Here is a 27,594-nt window from a genome sequence, read left to right on the forward strand (position 1 = left end):
ATATGAAGTATTTGTTACAGGCAAAATTGACTGTCTCAAGAATATATAGTGGGAATATTATGCTTCAGTAAATCTGAAAGTATCCAGTGATGTCTAATCAAACTGATTTCCTTTTATTTTCAGATGAGCAAGAGTCAGTCCAGAAAAGGACTTTCACGAAATGGATCAATACTCATCTGGCTAAGGTAATGCATGGCTTTCGAATTTATTTTTTTAATAATCAAACCTTTTTATCTATGCCTATAGTGGATCTGGAGTATAGAATATGTCAGATTTGTGTGAGCAGTATTTCATAAACTTAAAAAGGAACCCCCATCATCTGTACAAGATTGAGGATGAATCTCAGCATGATAGTTATCAATTAGTCATGTTTTTTGAAAGTATGGAAATATGTTTTCTGAGTCAGTCACAGCTGTAGGAAGTACTGGTGGGTCTGTGAAGTGACCAGGACCTCCCTTGCACTCATATTCTGGCTTGTAACCCAAAAATTCAATATTTAGGCTATTCAATTTTTGTAAAATGTTCTTTTAGTTTCGATTGCTTCAAAAGAAACTGGAAATCTGTAACATTTCCATTGTCTGGAAGCATTTGAAATGTGATAAGGAAAAATCCTGGAAGGAGACCCACTTTTAGGCGGTATTGACTGCATCCTGCTCTCATCTTTGACCCAATAAAATATGGAGCATCTCTGTGTATGGTGTCTAGCAAGGAACACTGTGAAGTGCTGGGCTCACACTTACAGCAGAGAACATCCTGCACTACTGTCAGGTAGAGGAGCTGCGAGTGAAGGAGTACAGTTGAGCCTGGGGAAAGGTGATTTGAATTTTGTCTTTGTTTTTCACTGTTGATCCACAGCAAGTGTGCTGAATTTGACTCAGTATATACATTTAAAATTAATAGTAATTTCATTTCAAGTTGGCTCTCCATTTCTTGGCTACTCTTAGAAAACTTTGGGTTTCTTTCATTGACATTTTTGACAATCTAGTAAAATCATTAATGGAAAAAGTAATAGGAGGAAATAAGAAAAAACTAAAAACTATAGTTAAAGTGTCTGTAACTCAACACCATGCTATCTGGAGAAATGTTCCATCATGAATGAATTTGAATATTTTTGAAAAAAAAGTAGTGCATGAAACCTCAAAACCAGGAGAAATCAATGTTTTCTAATAAAAGATTGATGGGGTTTACTGTAACAATTTGAAAGACAGATTTAGAGACAGCAAATGAAAGGAAACTCTACTAAGGTAGAGTTGTCATCCTTACACTGTGTTGGTTGAGTAGAGCAAAGGAGGATTTAAAAAGGAGAAAGCATTTAAAAGGGAGATTTAAAAGGTTTTTGACGTTGTGAAGAGTAATGATTTGAAAGAAATGGAAATGCAGAACTGATTTGATTGTGTTAGGTGCAACCAACGACAATTCATAGCTTGGGAATATAAAGCAGGTTGTGATTCTTTATCAGGGTTTGCCATGAGTAAAAGATTCTTCCCTGCTTGTCTTTAAAATCTTAATGTATGTTTTTGTTCTAAAAAATCATGCTGTAATTGAAACAGAAACTAATTCAATAACCAAGTGTATCAAGTAGATTAAAACTATTTTTTTTGAGCTATTTAACTATAAAGTTAAGAATGGGTTTGAGAATATGGATACAAATAAATAAGAATGAGCAGAAATGCAATAAGACTACCAGTGAAATTTCTTCACCGAAAGAGTTGTCAAGCACTGGAACTGGCTGCCTATGGAAGTGGTTGAGTCACCATCCCTGGAGGTATTTAAAAGACATGTAGATGTGGCCCTTGGGGGGTTGGTTCAGTGGTGGACATGGCAGTGTTATGTTAATGGTTGGACTTAATTTTAAAGCTATTTTCCAACCTATGTGGTTTTATGATTCTATGAATTGAATTTTATGAAAGGCAATAGGAGGAAGGTATGAATTTTTTATTCTCTTTTGCTCTTAGAATAGAATGCTACCTTTTTAAAATTCCTATTTCAAAGGTATATTTTTTACACAATCAGAAGACAGGTAAAGGACTTGGCATAAGCTAGTTACAGGACAACTTAAAGAAAGATGGAAATAAAACAGCCTTAGTGCAAGCTGTGCCCTCACCCATAGGGGATGAACACAGAGGAAAGAGCTGTAATTATGATAACTAGCAGGTAGCGTAGTGCAGGTTTATTTTGGGTGAGCTGTTAGCACTAGGCTGCATCTGTCCCTCTGCTGTGTCTCCCTAACCCAAACTGTATCTGTTCTGTGATTGTGAGTACTAATCTGGTGAGAGTCATCAATTGGAAATCATCTCTCTTCCCTGCCAGCCACTTGCAGAATTCGGGACACAATCTATGAAATGAACATGTTCTATCTTCTGGCCATCCTCTTTAATTTTTGTGCATCTATGCAGTTCTACTAATGATAAATGAGATATGCATGTGTAACAGGACGAGAAGTTTTCTAATTGCATATTATTTATTAATATTTCTCTACGGTTGTAGAACTGTCCTCCCTCCTCTCAGTCTCAGCCCTCAAAGCATAGATGTAATTTGAGTACGCTTCTGATTATATTTTAAAGCATCTTTTCAAAGTCTTAGTTTAAAATACAAAACAAATTCACGCCAAATATTTCAAAAGGAGACGTAACATGCATTCAAACCAGCAGTTACTTAAATATTTTTTGTTTCATTACCTATGCCAATCTTTTAGGCAGTGGATTAGATGAGTAAAGAAGATGAAAAACATGTCACTTTCTGAAACAGCAGAAGCATGTGCCTTTTATTGTCTTTTTCATCTTTGGTGAAAGTTTGGGGGAACAGTAGTTTCAAAGCTTTGGAACACAGACTGTAAATTGGTTTAACCCAATCAAATAACATTTTGTTCCCAGGTGTAGGGATAACTTAAGTGTTTGTACTCACCAAAGTATTGTTGTAAAGTCACTAAACAGAGTGAACAGCAATACTTACTGAAAGAAATTACTATTAATTTTGTGTGTGTTCATTGAGAGGATGCACACATAAACAAAAGCAGAGGATGGATATAAAATAAAAATAAAAATAAGAATGGGTGAACATTTTTGGTTATACTTAGGCAATGTTTATATAATACTGAATTAAACCTGAGAGCTAAAACTTACATTGAGGCATTTAAATTTGCAAAATTATATCTTTTATAGAAAAGAAAGGAGGGAAAAAGAAATGGGTATATCAAGACTTATGGCTCTCACACATAGTGCTGTCAATTGTGTTAGTTTGTTCTTACAATGTAACTTGGTCTTGCAAGAACCTCATCAGTTTTCATAAATTAACTAAGTGATGCTAATCCTTTTTGCCCTTTTCAAACGTGAAAACAGAGGCTCCCAGTATCTGAGTCACTGACACAGAAAAGAAAATAAGCTGATGTCCATCTTGACTGCATGATGAGTAAAATTTGACTGGTAGTTTTTCTGCTTCAACAGTTACTGTGTGTTTTCAACTAGTTTTGCATGTAACCTCTAATGTTAAACAGTGAATGCTAAATTTATTTGTGTGATGAAATTAATCATGTAAAACTTAGAGACCAAGTCTCTCTAACTTCAGTAATAAAAATAGTCACTAACAGCAAGGAGTATGAAAACCTATATGCTTACGGATTTAGGAATTAAATTGTGGTGGAGAAGTGGGCCAGCTATTACAGAGTAATGGAAATTTCATGTTCTCCATGCTGTTCTCACATATATTTCCCTACAGGGACAAATTCAGTAGTTACATAGATTTGTTCCTGTCTGAGCACGTGGATAGGTTTTCATACATTTCTTCAGCGGTTTTTGAATCATTATTTGAAAATTAATGTAGCAAAAATAATTTTCAATGTTTGCATCGGCATTCATTATGATGTTGATACTGCTATTTGTGTAGTAGAATTTATTGATTAGAGAAGTTAGGTACAGGGTGTAAGGAAAAAATTCCTGTAGCAAAGATGCAAATGAGAAAATAAATTCAAGAAAAAGTGTTGGAATAAAAGAGAGAAGCTTAGGAAACGTACGTTGGTTCAATATGTGAAGTTTGGATTTTACAGAACTTTTATTAGTGTGCCAGAGGAGGAATTTCTAGAGATTTCAGGTCTATTACAAATCTCTTTTTTTGAGGCTTGTCAGTTAAATATTTTTTATATGTACCAATGCTCAGTCCTTTAAGTCATTCAGAGTATTTCCTGAAGACTACAGCAAATTAGACAAGTTGTAACAAATTAGACAAGTTGTAAGCAAGAAGTTTAAGCAAAACATTTCCTCCTCAGTTCTCATTTATGATCAGTTTTAAATACAGTTACTTAAATAAATATTTAATATGGTGAAAACCAGGTTCAATAACCTTTAAGATTCATTCTCAATTAATTCATATTCCTCCTACAGATCACATGAATTTACTGGTACTGAGTGCCTCCCTCTTTGTGACATGCCTGTTCCTAAGTATCATTGCACACTACTGGGATTGCGTATGCTGCAATAAATGAGTGTTTAATAGAATTTGTGCAATGCAGTATGTAACAGATCATTACTCTTATTTTGCTATTTTGCTTTCTTGAAGAAACTTGCAAAAAACCAAAATCAAATACTGAGGCAACTGAAATCATAATGTGGACCTGAGAAGTTGTAAACTTAATGTCTGATTGTTCACTGAAGTATATTCTGAGTTATGCTGAAGAATTTTGTTCAAGAATTTTATAACTGACAACTTTTCTTTAGTATTACAGGATTTTGAAAGGTTACTTCATATACTTTTTAAATGTTCTTTTTTCCTGGTTGAAAAATGACTTAATTAAATTCTTTGCACAGGCTTTCCAACATTCAAAATTCAATGTATTAGGATCATATCAGTTGACGGCATTTCTAGGGCTATACATTTACGTGCAAAAAGGCAAAATCTGGAGTACATTTTAAAATTACAATTTTTTGCTATTTTTAAATTTTTTTTTAATTACAAAATTACAAAATTTTAAGTTAGTTTTCTTTCCCTGCTTTTACATATTTACAGTTAGTATTTTGACAGTGCATTAAGGCAACTGGTAAGTATCTGGACTAAAAAGTATTCAATAGATGCTAACTGTGTACAGTTTAAAAAAAAAACCATCAAAACCTTTCTTCTCTGGAGGCTAATATATAAGCAGTGTACAGCTTCATTTTCTCCTTTCACTTCATTTGACATTTATGGATTCAAGCAGTAGGTATTTCCCCATTCCAGCAGAAGATAATGTATTGATCTCAGTGGAGGATCAGCTAGAAAAACAGTTAAGTACCTTAAGCCTGTGCAATCGTACATATACAATAAATAACTTGTATGAACTTCTCAGTATCAGCTAGTGTATGTATATCTTTCTGAATTGTATCAGCATGAGAAGTAAGATTGGTATCTATACTTATGTAAAAGAGGAATCTGTTCTTTTATATATGCCACTGAAAATATAACTCATTCCATACTTCTGAGAGTGACTGGAATCATAATAATAAGATAAACTCTATGCTATGTGCCCCGAGTATTAAAAAATCCAAACAAGTGATTTATGAAACACAATGGGTGTCTTACCTCCTTGTAATTTGGTGTTAACACATTCAGGGCAGTAAAAAACATTATATTATAAAGTGTATTACAGAGAATGTTTTTGGCAATCTGTATAATTAACTAATTTTCCCTCTTAGAGGAGTTTCATACAAGAGATCTTGTGGCACAGGTGTTGTATCTACTTTCTGTTACTGTTTTATTGGCTGTAAGGTATATGGTGTGTGCTGCTAAAACAGTGGCAGTGCTTGTAATTATGCAACCTTCCAGCAACAAAAAGTGCCCCCCACTACTGGAGCAGTTAGATAGGTGGTGAGATTTTTTTTTTAGGCTTTCACATCTTGTTGAATTAGGGTGGCAGCTGCTATAATCCTCTTGTCTTTATGACTGAATTATTTTAGCACATAATTCTTCAGTGTTTTGTCATGTGGTAATACTGATAAAACCAAAGCTGCTCCAAACTTCAGATGGGAAATGATAACATACAAGGTGAGGAAAATTAATTGCATTTATGTCAACTGCCTGTGATTCAAGACTGGGAGAAATTAATCTCCAGTGACCTGTTTGCTCCACTGATTTCTTTAGTGCTATATTAAGGAAGAACATGATTCACTATCTATTGCATTGCTAGGAATTAAAAAAGAACTATGACTAAATATACCCTTGTAATGAGTTGTAGTGCTGCTTTATTTTATATACACAATTAAGACAGGACATTTTGATTTTGGGAGCTAGAAACCTTTGCTTTCTCCTGATTTATTATAGCATTTTTAGCTTTTCAAGGTCAGTGTTTCATTTGTTAGGGTCATCTTTTCAAATATCTGTTTCTACACAACGAAAGTCATTGGTAAGTTGTTGTACAAGCACCCTTTTTAATAAGTATCCCAAAAACAAATTATTAAATCTAAAGTAGTTTCAAGAATTTTTTAGTTTTATTGTCATTTTAGTGAATTAGCAGGTATTATTATTATTGCAATCATTATTATCCTTAAAAGGTATATGAATGCTCACAAGCTCGTGGAGGGCAGAGCTATATGTCAGCTGGAGCAAGTTTAAACTTTTTATTTCTAAGAGACATTTTGTGATCATTAAAGTACTGACCAGCTGAGAGCGGTAGTTCCACAAACTGAGATGCATTTAAAAATACAGAGTTTTATGATGTGACCTTGTTATTTAAAATTTCTAAAAGATCATCTATTTACATATTTTTCAGTATCATCATTGTTGTGCTTGCAAATGTAAAGGCATATGCTGAGCAATTTGTCTTGAGTAGGAGCTGACACAGTGCTAACAGCACCAGAAGCCTGCAAGGCCTGGAGGAGAGGAAATACAGCAACTCAGTGTAACAACTGTCAGCTGTGAGAAAGTAGCAGCACTGCTCAACCAGCTACGCTGCTCTAGGGATCTTTCCTTCTTACAGCTCCTCGTATTCCTCGGACTGAGAGAGTGAAATTTCTGTGACATACTTAACACTAGGGAAAATATGCTGATAGATTGAAATGTGACTGTAATAGATCTGTAAGTTTTGTGTTATTCTACAGACTCAGAGACAGTTGTTGGTGTGTTTCTTTGCTTGTTTCAGGGAGAAGGAGGTTTTTTCCATTGTTTCATCAGTGGCAGAAAGCATCTAGTGTTACAGTCCTGTGCCAGAAATGTGAAGTAGTTAAACAATGTGGTGGCAAAGCAATGGTTAAAGGATACATTGGTGTTAAACATTATAAAACACAAAGAAGGGGACCAGCCACTCTCTTTGTGGTTCTGTTTGAAGGGAAAAGAGTTAGGATGTAATACCGGTGAGCCTTTATAATATCTGAAGTCTTCTCCCTTTCCAGCGCAATCCTCCCATGCTGGTGAATGATCTGTTTGAAGACATCAAAGATGGGGTAATGCTAATTGCCCTTTTGGAGGTTCTTTCAGGGCAGAAGTTGGTAAGAACTTCCTTCCTTCTAAATATACAAGATAGTTGCGTATCTTCTCTAGGATATAATTTTCTAATAAGCTTCTGTATTTGAATCATTTAAAAAACCGTATTGCTACATAGGGAAACAAGTTTTTTACAGAATGGGCTATCTGGCTACAAAAATATTATTACAGATTATTACAGGCATTCTTGATTGTATGCATTTTTTTATTAATTTTGTCATAGTAGTTCATAAAAATTGCATATTTGTATTAGTCTTTGCAGTTCATCTAGATGTTACTACAATCAAGGTCTAAACTGCAAGCTATTTCTATATATCTTGAAAAAATGACAGTCTTTTCCTGTTAAATTTACAGCTTTCTCTCAGAAAAAAAAAAATACTAGCCCCTCACATTTCATGGGGGCTTATATCCATTTGCCTTGACAGCTGCTTTGCTAATGTAAAGAACCTTAAATGATGCCAAATGACTTTTTGACAGCCAAGTTTTGTACACAGGGGGGACAGTGTGTACATGGCAAATAGGCTATCTCTCGGGAGCCAGGATAGTTTTTTCCAAAGGAGGAAAACAAAAGGATTTTAGGCCAAGGGCTCTGACTTTCCCCACACCAGCAATTTGCAAGTGCCCTCTTTTTCGTGTTTTCACTTCCGTTTTGATTGCAGGTGAAACCCCAGATTCAGTAGTAAATCAAACTACAAAAACGATTTTACTTTAAGATGGGAGAAAACTGTACTTTCAAGGGTTTTTATTCTGTTAAAATATACCCATTTCTGTTTCTGTTAGTCTAATATAGAAAGCCTCCCTCTTGTGGTAAATCAGAAGTAGTAAACTAGGAAAGGAATTTTAATGATGGCACATGTTACAATGAAATTCATTGGATTGTATCCTGCCTATATTAATTAGGGTAAGATGAGAGATATTCCAGAACTGGAACAGTGTCTGGTGAATTTAAAGGTTGTATATACAACCTTTAAATTGATATGATATCCTGTAGTAACTGCAAGAGTAATTTCAGAATCTATAGCAGGCCCATGTTAAACCCATTTGTAACATCATGAACAGGAATTTAAATCATAATAGTTTTGTATTTGCATTACAATGTAAGATTCAGTGGGGAATTTAATTCCACTGTAGCGTATTAGAAGCCTAGGATACGTTCTGCCTTTTTTTAGCCTACTTGTCTGAAGCAAAATTCATTGTTCAGTGGGACTTTGTGATAGCTGGTGTTTTAATTGCCATTAAGGTATTAGAGAGATGGGATGAAAATTCATAGGTAAAATATCTTCACTGCAGAATGATTTTTAAAATAACAATCACTTTGACTTATGCTTTGCAGGCAAAAATATTTCACTGAGGGAATTTTACCTTCTCTCAAGTACACACACACACATATATATATAGGTGTGTACATGCATATAAAAATAGTAGTAGCTTATTTTACATAAGAAAAACAGTTCTCTGATTTGATGATGTTTATGGACTGAAGCCAACAGCTTGCATCCTGAGGTTATTAAGACATATGTAACTTTTTTATAATGGAAGTATCATGTTTATGTCCCCTATGTGTGTCAGTCCTCCCTATTGGTATATGCAGATATACAGTTCGACAATTTGACTGTTCCAAGGGGCATTTTTACGTGTAAATCAGACTGTGGTAGGTACATAGGCATTGATGATAACCTGGAACTTCATTTTCAAATTGGCATAAAACTAACTGGAGTTTAATCTGTTCATTACCTTTAAGCCTTGTGAGCAGGGACGTCAGCTGAAGAGAATTCACTGGGTTGCCAACATTGGCACAGCTCTTAAGTTTCTAGAAGGAAGACGGGTAGGTATGGTAACACTTAGCCCTGGTTTTCCTTTATCTTCTTTGTTTCCTTAAAGGTATTATTTGTATGCACCCATCTGGTTTTTTCTCCAAAATTTGAGCTATGTATGCAGCCTTCAGTTTCTGCAGTGCCTAAAATCTGCAGAACCAAAATTATAAGATCCAGCACTAACATGTAACAATGTATAGGATGAAACTTGTGGGTTTTTTTTTTTATTAATTAATAATGAATCATCTTGGATGGTCTTTTTTTGGTTTTTTTTAAGTGATCTCCAGCTCCTCATTTTTTCTACTTCCCTCTTGCTTTTCTCAGCAAAGAATGAACTTTATTTCAAGAGAGACATTAATTTATAATTAAAAGAGTAGATTTCTGGACTTCACTAGGTTTGACATGCAAAAATCTGGAATTATATATATGAAAATTTAGGACAGTGTGACCCCCTAGTAGCTTGGCAGGTCTTCAGACTAAGTCCTGGATTTATTCTGGTACAGCCAGTGCTGTGGCTGTGGAAAAGAAACAAAATATTTTATAAACTTTGCAAAAGACAGAAAACCTAAAAATTCAGTGTGATCTAGGTATGAATATCAAATAAAAGCAATCTACTTATGCCTTTTTTCCCTGATTTTTCTCTCTGTATTGTAACAACTTGCATCTGGATTTTGTAAATAGATTATAGGTATTTTACTCCTCTAATTTCTGCATTTCAGTTCAATTTTTCTCAATGCAGATATCACACCTGATGAATTTTATGGCTCCACAATGCGGTACACTGGCAGTTGTTGGGTTTTCACTGTCTTTCCCTCTCTTTAACTCATTGACATCTTGAGCTAATTACATTTATGTTACGTGGGAAACAATCTTGGCAGATGCCCGTAGAAAGAAATCTAGAAGAGAACTTTTTAAAATTGAAAAATGTATAACCAAAACAAAGGCAAGAATATTCCTGAACCAAAATTCAGCTTTAGCTCACCGTTTCACTATTTCAAGAAGTACAGCCTGTTGACACAAACCATATCGTATGCAGACCAATAGAGGAAGCTTAGATACACAGATAACTGTTTTGTCTTGAGACCCATGTAACCTAAGGCAAGGCTGAGGTAAAGAGCAAAACACCCATACTTCCCTATTTACATGTCACAACATGTTTGGTGACACAAAGTTTAGTGACCCACACTTTTAATGACCCATCTTAGATCCCAGAAATAACAGTGTTGCAGCTAGGAAACTGACCCTCCCAAAAATCAAGGTAGATTGCCAGAAATGGAACACTGTGTTTTTGCTTCTGATATCTGAGTATTTTTGCCGGGACTTGTCTGAGTTACTTTCGTAGGTACATTGTATTAATATGCCATATATTCTTCTAGAGGGAGTTGGAAATATGCAGGACATCAGATATATCAGTGTAGTCCATAGCAGGTGGTCCGTAGGTTGAATCCAGTCTGAAGGATTTATCTATCCAGCCAGTCTGTCACCCTTTTCCTCCCAGAGGAGGTGGGGATGCTTTTCAGACAACAAATGCCTCTTTAGAAACTGAATGTAGTCCCTGGACTGTACTCAAAGGTGAACAAATGCATATGAGTGGCTGTGCACAGAGCTTTGGGAAGTGCCAGTAGGGTCTCCTTCCTCCATGGGCTTCCCCATAAATAAACTTTAAACTTTTTACACATTTAATCAACTTCCTATTTTCATTGTCAAAACAGCATTCTGCAAATACTCCTGTTATACTACAAACTGCAGCTCACAATTAACAGATATTATTCTGAACCAAATTGTTTTTTTTGTCATTCTGAAAAGTTTATTTTTCATTTTGGATCTATTTTGATGGCATATAAGATAAAGGTAACACAATAACTAGAATAGATAGGCTATACTTCTATGAACAGTAGCCTAATCAGAAGCTTTAGCTGAGTCCCTGTAAATCTTTTGAACTGTAGTACATATTAAGAACCCTCACTTTCCAGAAAAAGAAGAACTTTTTTTGGAATTGGTTCAGCTGAGACAATGAGGTATATTTTTCTTTAGGTAGATAATAGAAGATTTTTCTTACTGACTGGTAGAGAAATAAGTAGTGCTAATTTTCCTAGAGTTTTGTCCGATTTCTTGATGGAGGGGATTGGAAACCTGTGGGGATTTCTCCTCTGCCTCTTCCTAAGCAACCCATGGAGATTTAATTCTGAAAAAAACTTTACAGCTCTGGACAACAATTTTTTTGTTTGCTCTTAACATTGTCTAGTGTTTTCCAGCTATTGGTTCAGAGAACTACAGTCTTTCCTCTGCTTTGGAGAGACAAATGAGGTCACCTAAAACCATTGTCTGTCTTTTGCTTGGACTATTCTCCAAGTTTTTTCCATAACCTTTGTCCATGAGCAAGCTTGTAGTGCATGAACACTTTAGCAGTCATTCATATTTTTATCATGATTGATGGCCGACTCTTGGTTTTGCTGAGGAAATAACTACTAACCTATTTGCTAAGTTTCCAGTACTATCTGTTTTATTCATATTTCCTTGAGCATTATCTATCTGTTAATTTCTCTTATATTCTTTATTCCCTCCTTTCCTACCTTTTATCTTATGAGCTTATTTTAGAGTGATATTATATTTGGACTACAGATTAGCATTTGAGAGTTAAGAGTCATGGAATCTGTTCCCATTTCTGTTGAAAAACTTAATTTGACCTTGGACAACTACTTTTTTCCCACTCTATTTTTAGAAGAGCTATAGTTAGGTTTGTCTTGCAAGGGAGCCTTAATCAGTGGTTGTGATGTCCTTCACAATAAAAGGTTCTCTGCTGGAGAACAGTGGCATTGTTTTTTCTGTTTTCTTTCTTTTATACATTCCCCCTCCTTTTTATTTTTAAATTTTTAGTCTTAAACTCACTCTTCTTTTTTCATTCCAAATGTATTAGAACTATATCAAGAAACCCCTGCATAATTTAAAAGCTATTACAGAGTATTTAATTTGCTCTCCTGATTAAATGTATTGGAAAATGTGGCAAAAAATTTGCTTTCTTCACATGATAAAATTAGATTAATGCATTTGTGTAATACGTAATAATTAAAAAAATTTATTTCCATATCGTATTTTTCCCTTTGCTTTTCATGCTAGTCCATATACAGAGGATCTCCGGTTTGTACAATGTTTCTATCTAATTTTTATTGTTCTTTCCGCTTGATATTAAATATGTTTTCTACAAGTAATAGCGTGCAATGGTCTTAAAAATCTTTCATTGCCTATAGCTGTGCTTGTCTGAAAAGTGAAATTGCATCATTCAATGCTTGTGGTTTTTAATGAAGAAACTTTTTGATTGCAGAAATGTATTTAAGATATAAAACCTATTTGAAAGGCATTTCATAATTGTTATTCTTTTTGTGTGGTAATAACACATGTTTTCTTTCCTGTATAGATTAAGCTTGTCAACATAAACTCAACTGATATCGCTGATGGCAGACCTTCTATTGTGCTTGGCTTGGTGTGGACCATAATTTTATATTTTCAGGTACTACGTTTCTTATACTTCAGTGTAGCTTACTCAAATAATGGTCCAGATCATCACTTCATAGGAACTGGTGTAGTTTCAGTCTTTCACCATAGCTAAGTCACTACATAATTAGCTGAGGATCTGCTCCTGAAAAAAGCAACAGTTGATAGTCAAGGTGTTTCACATTGAGTAAAATCAGATACTTGTCTTTAGAGTAGATTGGTCTTTGCCTAGAATGGAGTTCCTTCATCACTGAAACATATTCTTCTACTTTCTCTAAAGAATACAACAGAGCAAAAGAGGAAAAGAACAGAATTGTAGACTGTTGTTACAAGTATCTTTAGCAACCTCAGTGATGACTGTGCTGTATGTCTAATTCCAGTGCACTTGGTGTCAGACAGTAATTATTGTCAAACTACACATGTAAAAATGGTGATTTCACTGGGAGATGCAGATATTTACAAGGATAAAATTTAGCTGCAAATGATGTAGATTGAGAGAGGGTTGCGTTTGTAGAGGAGAAATCATTTGCATTCTATTGAAGCTAGGTGGGAGGGAAAACTGGCTTCCTAAATCCTGTGCATATGGGTTAACAAAGTGAGTCACTGCTCAACACTTAAAAAACCAACTAATTTTTTTGCTCTTCTTTATGGAGTGCTTTGGCTCCCTTGTGATGTAACTTCCATGTCTCAGGCATACTGTTCTCCTTAGCACCAACCACTGTGATGCCTTAATAGGTTAGATCTTAGAATAATAGTCAGAATGATATTAACATTTTAATTTGTGGCTCTTTCAGATGAACAGAGAATAGTATGCTTCTCAGACTTATTGAAACTCTAGTTCTCTGAATCAGTTTTATTTGGGTCATTTTCTGAGCTTTTCTTCAGTTGTCACGGGCAGATACATCATTTTAACATGAATGAAAGCAGAAATGCATCAGAGCTGTGGTTCTCATTGTGGCAGACTCATTCTGGGATGTGACTTTTGATTTTAAGTAGACAACATAGAAGATCTTGCAGCATCCTCTGGATATAGCTTTGTTATTTTAAAGAACTAAGTTGTTAGTTAAGTTAACGTTCTTAAAAGACTTAATGATTTTCATTTAATGAAAGACATAACTGTCTTACACGCTCGACAAGCACTATGAAAGCACTTGCCTGCAGTTGCAGTACATTCACTATTTCTTGACAAGGTGCCTCTAAGAAAAACCCCAATTGAATTTATGCCAAAACAGTACAATAGTAAGTAATGAACTGTGCAGATGAGATCACTGAGGTCATTGCCATTCTTTAATTGAATGAGCTTCCTTGGAAATTAGTGGATTGTTTTATAATTTGAATTCAAGCTAAATGTAAGTCATTGTCTCCTATTTTGATGGTAATTTGTCATAATAGATAACATGACACACTTGCATATTGTTCTAGCTGTAGGGTGTCAAGTCAGTGATTGCTAAATGCCTTGTAAGACCATCACCTGGGCACATACATTAGCAGTTTCGAAGCTCCTTTGATGTACAGAATGTTACTCATAGCTTGGCCCAGCTTTGCTTTGACAGTTGTATTAGGAAATGGTTAAAGAAACGGGTGTGAATTAACTACAAAGAGTCCATTAACATTTTTTTCCCTACAGATCGAAGAGCTTACCAGCAATCTCCCACAGCTGCAGTCCTTGTCTAGCAGCGCTTCTTCTGTGGAAAGTGTTGTCAGTTCAGAAACTGCAAGTCCCCCAAGCAAACGGAAGGTGGTAACCAAGGTCCAAGGAAGTGCCAGGAAGGCTTTATTAAAATGGTTACAGTACACAGCAGCAAAGTAAGTAACTTACAGATTAGCTTATTTTATATCTTAAGTGCAAACTTTTTACTCAGATTCTAAGCTCTCTCAGTCAGGGATCCTCCTTTTGCTCTGTAGTTATATACCTTCCTATATATGTATATAGGAAGTAGTTATGTACCTATGCTCTGTAGTTATGTACCTTCCTATATATATGTATATATATTTATATAGCACCTCACCATATTCTCTTAGACAACTGAGGCTGCTAAATATTGCCACCATACAACAATTAAAGAATAAGTAATGATTTCCATTAATTTTACAAGCAATCGTATTTTATAGTTTCTGACTAAAGAATGGGATTGTCTCTGACAGAATGAGGAACTGAAGGGGAATGAGATGCCTGAATGACAATGTATTAGTCCTGATGCCAAAACACTTGATGTGACACTGCCAGTCCCACACTGACTTAGCATTCCTCAGTGAGAGTTTGTAGAAGCACTAAATTCTGACACTTGCTGTTGAAAGGCAAGTGGTGAAAATTATGTATCTCCTTCTGCAGTTTTTTGATACAAGGGACATAATATTACAAAAAATGCCCTGAATTGTCATTCTTTTTAATCCAAGTTATTTTTCAGTTATTTCTTGCTATCTCTTGTTAATTTGAGAATCTTCTAATTTATTTGGTAAGATTATCCCACATTTTTTTCTGCTGTCAGCTGCAATTTCCAGTTGTTAAGAAACAAAATGCAAATAGATTCATAAATGAAACTGTCAACTTTATTGGAAAGAGTAGATAAAATGTGTTGAAAGAAGCCTAGTGGAAGGATAGTACACTTTGCCTAGTCCTGCTTCACATAGTAATTTGCAAGGGCTAGCTCCTTAAAGTCTCCTTAAAGTCAGTGAAAGCATTTCACTGATCCCAGTGAGCTTTGAATGAAACCTTCACTTAGTTACTGTTGCTGTGAACCTCCCAATGGCAAGAATACCTTAGTGCCTAAGTGTGTATATGAAATTATAGTATCATTCATGTTTTTGATATGAACATAAAGAAATTTGTGTGTTATATTTCCCACTAAACAACAGTGATGTCACTATTCATGCTTTCATTTAAAAAAATAGCAGGTTAATGCAGGTTTGGTTTGGTTGGGGTTCTTTATGGGCTTTTTTGGTGGGGAGGGAGGGTTGTTTGTTTTTGGAGGGTTTTGGGGGGTTATGTACCTAATTGAACTGCAGTAGTTTTAATTCAATGAGATTTATAGGGAGTGAGAGAATAGTGAATGAAAGTGCGTACATCCACAGACTCCATGTGTGTCATACAAGAACTTTGAGAACCTTGGTGAACTTCATTTTTTCAAAATACCATTGACTTATTGCCACTACCAAGCCCACTGCAGACAAATAGAGCATGTATATGACAAATAACACTTGGATCTTCAGAGGCAAAAATGAATTTATGTAGAGGATGGATGGAGCTGTAGTAGACCTGAATAGCATTACAGGAAAAACATATGGTTTAGGTTATATGACGGGTAACCACTGGGTGGAGCATCATGTTTCCTCTCCTATTTCATCTAGTCCTGATGTTGTTGATAACTTCTTTTTTCTTTCATATTCTTTAGGCAGGTTGGAATTGAAATCAAAGATTTTGGACAAAGTTGGAGGAGTGGTGTTGCATTTCATTCTGTTATTCATGCTGTCCGCCCAGATTTAGTGGACATGGAGAAAGTGAAGGGAAGGTCAAATAGGGAAAACCTGGAAGAAGCCTTTGCACTTGCAGAAGCAGAACTAGGAATTCCAAGGCTCCTTGATCCAGAAGGTACCTAATGCATACTTGAAAAAAGTTTGAACTACTTACATGGGTTCAGTCACATGTGCGAATTCACAGTGTTTAGAATTCAATTAGCATTTTGTGCCAGTCAGCTAAAATTTTAATATTCCATGTTCTATACTTGTCTAGATGTGGATGTTGAAAAGCCAGATGAAAAGTCTGTCATGACCTATGTAGCCCAGTTTTTGAAGTACTATCCCGATCCTCATCATACAGTGACTGATGTGCAGGAGAATGATGTAAGTTTCTATTTATCATGAATGGGGGCTTTTAAAGTAGTATAAGTGCATTTTATAACTTTCTTATAGTTTATTATGTTTTCTTTTGATGAACAGTTCAAGTGAAAAACAAGTACAAAAAGAAAACTGGGAAAGATTAGCTCAAAATAAAGGCACCAGTGTTCCAGATGCTTACTAGTAGATGAAGAAAATAAAATGGTGATCCTGCAGATGTTTTTCTATTTTCAGGAATAGTAGTGCCAAAAAAGAACAAAAACATTTATTGTAGGTAGTAGCAAACAATGGATCCTAAAGTTCCTTGAGAAGTTTTCAAGCATAACACCACTGAGATTTCAATAATTTGTTACCTAAAGCAATGTGTCATTTATGTTTCTGTCAGACAGCGTTTCTGAAAAAGAACAAGAATAGTCCAAGAAATTGCTGAGGTACAGTCTTTGGGCTTTCAGACTTGAGAGGTGTTTACAATTTTGACACATGTTCCTTTCTGTTTACACTAACGTTTACTATTTGCTATAAGGAATTGTTTACAATCATGTTATTTGCTTGGGATTTGATTTGTGTATTGGCTTTGTGTATTTGATTCTAGTGCATTGGCTTTGCAGTGGTATGACTATACTCAGCAATGCCAAGTTATCATGACTCACTTCCTAGTCCTTATCATTTGCTTTCTTCATGACAAACACAGGAAACACTGCTGAGACAATCTGCTCAGCCCCAGCAAGAAAGAAGAAGCAATTTTTGTCTGTGTTTCTTTGCATTCCCTACAGAGAGAGAGAAGAGTTTTGAAAGGAGTGATTCTCCTTCCTTATGGCTATATGTGGCTAAGGTAGCTGTAGCTTTGCTGTTTAATTCTTGTGCCTGAGCACTGGAATTTTTCATTTTGCTGTCTGCAACATTGGTCTGAAGACATACGTGTGCCAGTGTCGCAGCATTCCACTGAGCAATGGGGCTGCTGAAGCAGACAGAGTGCGTACTAAAGCCTCATGCTGTGACCTGTGGCAGGCTGAGGCAGTCTTGTCATCTCCATGCCATGGCACACAGTGCAGTTTCTGTTTCAGTTTTGGCCAGGTCTGCTGCCTGTGCTGGCATTGGATTTTGAGGAACAACCTCACTACCTTATCCTGAACTTTATGTAGAGATGATGCAGAGGAATGCAGGACTCAACCACTCTATGCTCTGCCTGCCTCTGGCTGTACCCACAGAGATGGTAGCCCAAGTTATGAAAGAGGAACTAATGAGTTTCATCCAGAATTCCAGCTAAATTAGTAGGAAGCAAAACAACACAAGTCAATTTGACATGTGGACATGCTGATCTCAGAACCACTTCGTTCTGAGACATTCCACTAGCAATCCGGATAAATGTTGGTAAAACTGCTGATCTCTTGCATGTCACACTGTGGAAACCAGTAACTCTCAGATTCTGAGAAGAAAGTAAGAGTTTGACATTGCACTAAATTTCTAATGTCATTATTCTTTGTCATCTTCCTAGAGAAGGAACTGTAGTCCTTCTTACTGACCTGGAGTATCCATGTCCATCTTTACATTATTTGTTTTATTATTATTAGTTTTATTATTTAGGATAGGATTCATCCATCTTTAAAATCTGAAAACTAGATATTTGCAGCATTCCACCTGTAGTCTTCAAGAGATAGACCCTTTCTGAGATGGCATCTTTCTTAAGACAGTGTCCTAAATTATCTTCTGGAAGCTCGTATTGCAGAGCATTTCAACAGAGTTAAAAATGAGTCAGATTAATCCATTCCTTAGGTAATAATAGAATAAAATGTTGGAAGTTGATTAAAAAGAAATCCAGACATGCTTTTTGGTTTTGTGACCAGCATAATTCCCCTATTTTTAGCCTTTTTGTCTTCCTCCTGAAGTAGAGAGGAAATAAATAATGAAATATTTATCTCTCAATAGTAGAATCCAGGTACCTGGGAGAGATAACCTTACAAGATTCTTATCCCTTGAACTCTTGGGGTACTCTTAATTTCTTGTTTTCCAAAATTAAGGACTTCTAGGTTATATTCCACCTGACATGTGTTAAGTGCTTGCTGTAGAATGAGTTGGACAGTAGATGCTAGATACAACTGGTTTTATCTATCTGGCAGAAAGAACTTGAAGCGACTTTTTCAGTTGCAGATGCCTAAATTTAGTGAGAAGAATCCTGCTTCAGAGTGAAGTATGTCTGAGTGATTATTGACAGGGAGGAGGAGGGCAAGAGGAGATTTCTAACCCTCTTCTCCCACCCTCCAGCCAACTCAATTGCCTCTGTGTTTCCTCAAGATGTGTTGTCCACCCAAATTCCTGTTCATCTTCCCTCCTGATTCAATGCTCAGTTTATAAAGAATTTGCATTGAAAGAACTGGAGTAATGATTGAAGCTTATCCCTTATTTGTGGTCAGAGAGAACAGTTATTTGCATGTGCATTTCCAGAATTAAAAGCTATCTAATATCTCATGCATGGACCAGCTATGAACATATGTGAACTTGTGTAGTCAACACATCTTAAAGAATCACAGTTACTCTAAGGTAAGTAACTATTTTTTTCAGATAAAATAAATCATGTAGTGACAAGTAACCTGGAAATCAGATCTAATATGAAAACTACTTCACTAGACATGATACAGGCACATGAGCTTGATAATAGTTTTAAGTACGTCTTGTATTCCTACATGTGTGGCTCTCATTGTTCTCTCTGGACTTTCTGCCTGCTTCGCTTTATTTTATTTTGCCTCTTTTTTTTTTTCCCCTGCTTCTCGTTTTCCCTATTGTTTCTTATTGCTAGGAACTTCAAGCAATCTCAACTTTTGTCATTTCTTTTATGAAATTTAAGGTAAGGGTATATGCTCCAGAATAATTGCTTGAATTGGACCTCTCATGGTTGTTATATTTTTTCATCCTGCACTTGTATGACTTTAGATTTGGGGTTTTTTTATGTATGTTGGTTTGCTAGCCTTAAGTTAATCTTTCCAAAAAAGCAGATAGGTGACCATGATAAATCTAAGTCTGCTTTCTTACACGAGCTGATCCTAGCAGCCTAATGCTTAACTTTGTAAATGACTTAACAGAAATATTATAGAAAAGCAATAACTTTCCTATAATAGAACTCAGACTGTGCTTTTGGTTTTCTTAAATATAGATATAAACCTGAAAAAGAATAGATTATATCTTGATGTTTCTACACATCTAATCTCATTTTAGATTAGATGGATATTTTTGAATGTCTTTAGGTTTATAGAGTAGATACTAGAGTATGATTGTGTAAGTGGTATATGTGGACTGTGGGTTGGAAGGAGAGCATATTCATATGTAATTGCATGCTATACACTGCTCCTTTTTTCACATAAATTAAGATATTTTAAAATATATACTTTTTAAATCATCTTGGACATTTAGACACCTATAATTTTCTGGTATTAACTGAGAGAAGTTCAGAAAGCTAACATGGAGTATATGAAATGAACATTCAGAGGTGAAACTGGAAGACTGCAAAAGTGAATATATAATGAAATAAGTAACAGGTGTCACTGCAGTCAGTCGATACTGTTTATAGTTTGACATGTATAGTTTGATACAATTAATTACCCATGTTCCACACTCGTGGGGTTTTTTTGGTTGGTATAGGGTTTTTTAAATATATATATAAAAATAGATTATTTTAAAGTACCTATGATCAAGGGTTCATCTCACATTATGTATATCTAATTAGTGATGTGCTGAAGTAAAGATTAATACTGATAGCAAAATTATTCCTATATTCTCAATCCATTCAAGTAAATTTGGGCATCTTTAATGGGACCTTATACCTTCTTAGCATTACACAGCCTCAGCACATTGCTTCTTAAGCTGGAGAAGATTTGAAGTGGCTAAAACTCTGTTGATTTCCTTATCATAGTATAAATTTAACTATAAAGAAAGCACACTCCCTCAAAGTATTTCTGATGTAAAGTCTTTCTCTTCTTATGTTCTGACGAGCAAGTAATTCAGAAGGTAATCCTGTCATTTCTGACATCTTTATGCCAGCAGAGTTCCCCAATGTAAGAGGAATTTTCTGAGCAGCAGCTGCAAAAATAGCTTTCTGAGCTCTTCCATTGATTTAGTCTACTTTTAGAGATAGTCATTAATAGCTCATCCCTGAAGGTGATACTTGGCTCAGCATTCCTCCTGCATCTGTGATACTGTTGTCAGTGAATGAGTTTCAGTAACAAATTTATGCATAAACTTTTTTAAAGGGACTTGATTTTCCCAGTACATATGCAGTAGAGTAGTTCAATGTCCCTGAAAAACAGGTGACTTAAAGTTTTTTAGATTTAAAAGTTAATATTTGAAAATTTCATCACGCCTGTGCCTGAGAATTTGAACAGCTCACCTGGTTTATAATTACATACTAGAGAACACAAAAAAGCACTCCTTTTCTGGTCTACGATTAAAATTCTCATGATATTTTTAGCTCTTCAAACACTATAGTATTCTGTGTTATGTAATTTTCAAATTAATTGTGGCATATCAGTTAATAAAATAATGTTTTGGCTTTGAGCCTGGGCTGAAAATTTTCTTTGTAAAATTAAATTGTAGCCCCTTAATATACTGGAACTCATAAACACTTTTCTCTAATTCCCTTCTTTGATGTTCTTTGTCAGTTGAGTGCTCTGTTAATCTCTGCGAATCAGGGAATATTCATAGAAAGGCGTCAGGATAAATTAATACCTTAAAATGCTGCTTGGAAGTAGCATGCTGAGTGAGTCACAGGGTCTTAGATAAACTCAAATAAATGTTACCAGAGATCAATGATCCTCATGCCGGGGAAAGCTCAGATAGTTATAATTATTCTAGATAACTTTTGTTTGATGGTTTACATTCTGATCTGTATGCTGCTTCAGATGTGCAGGCTTTAGAAAATAGTTTACATAGCTGTAAGGATGTCCTTTTGATATTTTTTACTTAGAGTAAGAACCACTAAGCCCTAACGAAAATCTTGTTTTAAGAATGATAGCTCTGTGGAGTGTTAATGACAAGTGCCTTGGTGTGTTTAAGTAAGTGAATCTTTTCTGTTAGTTACCCAAGCTGAGATTTTAAAGTGCTTTAGTATCAACCAAGGACCACAGAACCAAATTTGCAGGTGATAAGTGATACACTGAACTGCAAACCTGTGAAAATGTATGAATGAATAAATAAATAAAATGCTTATCATGCATTGTTGCAGTGTCTTTAACAGCATTCAGTTAGACCATTAGTGAAACACCTACATCTTCTAAAATTAAACAAACAAAAATATGTCTAATTAACTCGTTTTAAAAAATTACAGAAGACTCAATGCCACCTGTTAACATTGTCTTTTCACTTAGTGTTGGAGAGACAGTATATGATTTAAGAGAGATGAGGCTGTTCCTGTGTTCTTTACCTTCAGGTACCATAGAGGTATTCTTAATCCCAGTGATAGTCTATTTCAAAAAGATTTGGTCAGAGCCAGTTTCCGCCGTTATTGAATTTCCTGTGATGACAGGAACCTTACAAAATACTTATTTTGCTCAGATTACTGTATGAACAGTTGCTGGCACACTGATGCTCTTTCAAAGTCTTACCTTAAGGAGGTGCTTCTCAGCAATATGAATGTGAACCATAGAGGAAATGGCTGTTTTAGAAAACTAAACAGTGTTTTAGAAAACTAAATTTATAGTGTGAATTAAAAGTAATATATGCAACATTGGGACACACTTGTTCTCTTACTGAGGTTAAGAATATCTTACTGAAAGTTTTAGTTAGTAGGATTGTTACAAGATTTTCAGTCCATTAAGATGCATAATTTAGTATTGCCTTGATGGAACTGGCAGCTAAATACTAATAGAAATCTCAGTGGTCTCGCTAAAGTTATAGATTCTAAAGAATAGAGTAAATTTAATACCAAAGTTCTTTTTCTGATGGTGGAATGAGGTAAGATTCTCTCTTGCTATATTCTTCTTGTTTGGACTGGACAATCTTAAAGGTCTTTTCCAACCTAAATGATTCTATTATTGTCCTCCTAGGGGAGTAGTCCTGACTTTGCTGTTTTTCTCAAAGAATCTTGATGTTATTTTCCCACACACAGACCAGAAGAGTCATCTTCTTCTCTATATTTAAATGGTTTGAGAAGTTGGAAGTGCTAGGAATTCTGGCTTCTTGAGACACGATGTGCAGTCAAGGAAAGCCCAGTATTAGAAATATCTGGAGCAGGAAAGTGTTGTATCTATCCTATACTGTTTCTCAGGTGTCAGCTTTTGTGCGTCAGAAGCCAGGAGCATAAGTTATAGTGAACTTTGTTCCAGCACAGCTGCTTAATACCTCACTGGAACTACCTGGCTATCAAGTTAACAGCTATATATCTGTGATTTTTGCAACAATTGGTTGTGCAAATTCTGTCCAACCAAATACTGCTGTTTTGAGTAGAGGATCAATAAGAGAATTAGTAGAAATACACTAAAGAAGGATTTCTTTCATATCTGAGGAACCTGTCCTTTCCTCGGCTGAAAGAGCAGTAGCTCTATGCTTTTTGACCTGTTAAGGGAAATTATATTTTATATATTTGAGGCAGCTTTCAAAGAAAGGAATCATAACTGGCTCCTTTCCCAAGTCAGGATCTTTTTTTAAAAGACAGTACTTGGTTTCTTAAATACAGGGCAGTGACTATTTTTTTTTTGTCCTGTGGTCCAGTTTTCTCTCATATAATCCTTAAAATTTAATCACTCATTTTAGGTGATTAGCTTATATGATGGAATATTGCATTTGTTCACTGTAATAGGTCTGTTTCTGGCAAATTTTACAGGAGTATGGCTACTTCGGTTTCAAAAAGTAGCTTCTGATTAACAACCAACACATATGGTTCATTGTTTGGAAATCTGAGATGGACACTTGTGTCCTACTTGATCAGGCTGCTTACACAGTGCACAAAATACTCTCTGTTGTCTGCTAACCTTCACATGCAACATGCTCACAAACCTGAGATTTCCTGTTAGTATTTTTCTGTTGACCGCCAAGTCACTGAATTCTGCAGAGAACTTTGCAGCCTTACGAAGCAGAAGTGCCATGACAGACTGAAGTGTTAAAGGAAAACTGTAAAACAAATATGCTTTTCTTCAAAGCCATAAAATGGCACAGAAGCAAAAGAAACTGAATACAATTGGGTTTTCTATATTTCGTTTCATTTTCCATGTAAAATATTTTGCTAACTTCTGACATTGGGAACTTTATGTCAAGGATTGCCCTGGAGTTGCTCAGAAAATAATTTCTTTTTCAGCAATAACAGACCAGCAAGTAAAATGTTAGTAAAAGATGAAAAAATCCTCTCCTGTCTCAGCTTAATTAACTTTTATTGAAAATTGACTTTGCAAATCTATGGAAGACTAAAATTAGTTATTAAGGTATCTTAAAAGGACTTTGTGTTAATATATCAGATGAGAATTGCAAGTAATATCTTGGACTCTGCATTGTCCCAGTTTGTCATGATTTCACCACTGCAAGACTCATGTGTAGTTGCTGAGTTCTCTTATCTCAGGAATTGCTTTTCAGTTAGGTAAATGATAAGAAAATTGGGTCCACCAGCTTTCACTACAACTAATGACCTTGACTTGCTATAGAGATGTTAATTTCTGGACTACATCTGACACCTCTACTAATAGGCTACAATGGGTTTTTTTTAATGTGTGATTGTACTACATCACAGAAGGAAGACAGACTGGTGCTGAGAGACCTGAAAGTGTGGGCAGAACAATTTGAAAGAGACATAGCCCGAGCACAGGTGGCAGAAACAAGCTTACAAGAGAAATATCAGGTAAGCAGCAGGGAAAATTGTGTATGAAAAGAAATTATTGACATTATTATGTGTAAAAGTACTGCAGTATTTTATGCAATCTGTATATATGTGAGTCAATGTATTGTTGTTTAAAGAAATAAGGACACAAACTGTCTTACCTTTATTGGTGGAGGAATTATAATGTCAGAATCAGCTTTGCTACGTAGGACAGTGCACAGATGGTTTGCCTAACACAGAGCTTTTCCTAGCAGTGTGAAGAAGAACTGTCCTAGTTAGAAGTGAGCATGTGTCTGTGCCATCCTTCCAGATCCTGCATGATTTAGCTCAGATAGGAGGTATGTCTGAAGTCTGGATGAAGTGACAGGTGGAAAGGACAAGGGCTTAGAGCTTTGTTTTTATCCCATCTCTCAGAGGTTAATGTCTAAGTCAGCAATACAAATTTTGGCCTAAATTTTCTCCTGAAGCTTGACCATTCCTAAAAGCAGCCATTGTCCTAAGTAGCACTAATTCGATTTGCCAGTTTATCTGATAGGTTATTATTTCATTTCATATAGAGTTCAGGCATCTGATAACTGAAGGGAAATACAAAAGTCCTACCTATATATAAGTAATAAATATACAAGTAAGTGTGGAAGTTTAGTGCTACCCCTCTTCATGAAGGATTAGGACTTCTATCAGTACAAAATTGTCATAGGTTGTAGTACCCCATAAATGTTGAAGAATTTAACTCTTTGACTCTGTACTACATTGATGTGATTTTCTCTTTGCAGTCATTTAAGCATTTCAAAGTACAGTATGAGGTAAAAAGGAAACAGATTGAACTTGCAACCCAGTCATTAAGGAAAGATGGTAAATTATCACTCGATCAAGCTATGGTGAAGCAAGCATGGGAAAGAGTTTCTTCCAGGGTAAGTTGAAAATTATTATGCTATGTATTTTTTTATTAAATGAAGGATGAGAATTTAAAATTGTTTAGACATCCTTTACTATTGATTTTATTAGGCATTGGGAACCTAAAAGTGGACTAAATTTCTAGCACTGCTGTATTATTTTGCATTTGTTTTGAGAATATTAACTGCACTACCATCTTCAATATTGCTCAAAGATGGAATATAAACTTTAAGAAAAGGACTATACTTTGGGGTTTCCCTTTAATGAAAAAGTGTTAACCCTGCTTAGTGAAGTTTAAAACATGGATAAAAAGAAAAGCATGCACAATGCCCCTTCCAAACCCAGTGTTCTAGTGCAAATTGCTAGTTATTTGAGAAATTCTAATATAACATTTTTTTAATATAACTAAAAAAACTTTCTGTGTAGTACTGAATACTTTATGAATAAATGAGACTTTAATTCTATTTTTACCTGTTTGCAATAGTAATAAATTAGTATTAGTATTTGTGATAGTAATTTTGTACAATTTAATGAAAATCCCTAGCAAGTTATATCATTTGTCCCAAATAAGAAGTTATTAAATCATTATTACTAGTGCATATTCATAGTGTATATATATATTTTTTATGTCATATGTTTAACAGAGGATCTGTTTAAAAATATTCTGGAGTTCTCACATAATTTGCATTATGTTTTCACTCCCATAACTGGGATTGCCGATAAGACACTGTATTTTACTGCCATATTCTCGCCTCCACAGTCCTTTGAGATTCATTTGCACCTTACATATATAAAATATGTTCAAAATAGAGATAAAAAGATTTTATTCAGGAGCACGAATTAAATTACATTGCTGGACGAAGGTCTTGCATCCCTTACTGGGCCTGTTAACTGTTGAAGTTCCAGATCTTTAGCTTGTCAGTTGTTGCAGTTTATTTGTGGTCATTCTGTAACTCCGTTTCCCATTCTGAAAGGGAAATACGTGAATCAACAAATCCTTACAGAGATCTTGTTGCCTGTGAGAATGCTATAATTTCCAAACTCATGTGGAGTAGTGTATCTAGTTTTATGTCTCAAACGTACTCTGTTATGTGGGGTTTTGGTCTTACAGTATAAAGTCCGATTTTCATCAATGTATGTTTTGTATAATTTAGCAAGGAAGTAATTTCAATCCTTTTACTTTTATTTCCTAGCTGCTTGATTGGCACATATACCTTGATAAATCTCTTCCTGCACCTTTGGGTACCATAGGTGCTTGGCTCTATAGAGCAGAGGCTGCTCTGAGGGAAGAAGTGACTGTTCAGCAAGCTCATGAGGAAACAGCAAATACAATACACAGGAAGCTTGAACAACATAAGGTAGATGTACATGCATTCATTCTGTGCGTTGCACTTCATTGTTTCCACAGCTGTAAATGATCCATACTATACAAAGATTATTTCTAGTTTCTGTGGGTTGTGTCATCCTAATGGTGGCTAAAACCACGTGTCTTGTCGTGATGACCTGAACCATGATATCCCTGTATCTTAAAAGCAATATTCAAAATTGATTTTGAATGTTCCTGCTTCCTTTATCTGAAAGATACCAGGTATTAATATTTTAATTTCTATGTAAAATTCTGAAGGGAACTCATAAGTTGGGTGCATTGTTCAACCAGTAAGAACTTACTGGGTGAAACAGGAAAGAGGGAGAAAACCTACTAACTGTGTTGATATCACTGCAGGGGATATGCATGGAGGAGAGACAATTAGAATAAAATGTATTTTCATAGGGTTGTGATGACAGATAGCATGATAACCATCTGTGATGGCAGATAGCATGCTGTGGTAAACAGGAAACTTTTCCAGATGAATTTAAATAGCTGTACCATTATTCTTTGCTAAGTCCAAGTTCTCATTTAAAATCAAAACTGTGAAGTTTGTCTGCATTTATGTAATATGTATAAGTAAAATATATTGGTGAAAAAATACATTGGTGACATGATAAAAGAAACTGAACCAGTAAATGAAAGGGAAGAGATGGTGTAGAGAAAGGCAGTACTTGAGGCAGTAAGTCTGTATTGTTTCACATCTCTTTTTTTCTCTGTCACTACTATTTTAAAATTTGATTGTAAATTTGTTATTTTTTCTGTTTAGGGTATGGATGGGGGGTTTGTATCTAAAAGTAATGTTGTATAATGAAAAACCAAGAAGTTTCATGGTCATGTGATTACTTTTTATTAGAACAATTTCAGCTCTTCTAACTTTAGAAATAGCTAATAAAGTTAAACAATATTAAAATCATGAGGAAGATACAGGTTTTTTCAGGGTCTAGTCTCTCATAATG

The 27,594-nt window shown here is 35.3% G+C and overlaps 1 protein-coding gene across 15 annotated transcripts in view; it reads left to right on the forward strand.

Moving 5' to 3' along the window:
- Positions 1-27,594, forward strand: part of SYNE1 (spectrin repeat containing nuclear envelope protein 1) — a 300,346-nt gene that overhangs the window by 53,336 nt on the left and 219,416 nt on the right. For 11 of the 15 annotated variants that reach the window (XM_051801628.1, XM_051801638.1, XM_051801639.1 and 8 more), the window contains 11 exons: positions 124-185; positions 7,353-7,448; positions 9,185-9,268; positions 12,375-12,395; positions 12,673-12,765; positions 14,377-14,555; positions 16,142-16,338; positions 16,480-16,589; positions 24,289-24,396; positions 25,149-25,286; positions 26,463-26,627. In XM_051801628.1, coding sequence (XP_051657588.1) covers positions 124-185; positions 7,353-7,448; positions 9,185-9,268; positions 12,375-12,395; positions 12,673-12,765; positions 14,377-14,555; positions 16,142-16,338; positions 16,480-16,589; positions 24,289-24,396; positions 25,149-25,286; positions 26,463-26,627 — 1,253 coding nt within the window. The remainder of the gene's footprint in view (positions 1-123; positions 186-7,352; positions 7,449-9,184; positions 9,269-12,374; positions 12,396-12,672; positions 12,766-14,376; positions 14,556-16,141; positions 16,339-16,479; positions 16,590-24,288; positions 24,397-25,148; positions 25,287-26,462; positions 26,628-27,594) is intronic. The other 4 variants (XM_051801631.1, XM_051801642.1, XM_051801644.1 and 1 more) reach the window with 1 other exon arrangement.

The sequence above is a fragment of the Manacus candei genome, unplaced genomic scaffold (assembly GCF_025592945.1).
Source record: "Manacus candei isolate 608988 ecotype Guabito, Panama unplaced genomic scaffold, ASM2559294v1 h1tg000052l, whole genome shotgun sequence".
NCBI lineage: Eukaryota > Metazoa > Chordata > Aves > Passeriformes > Pipridae > Manacus > Manacus candei.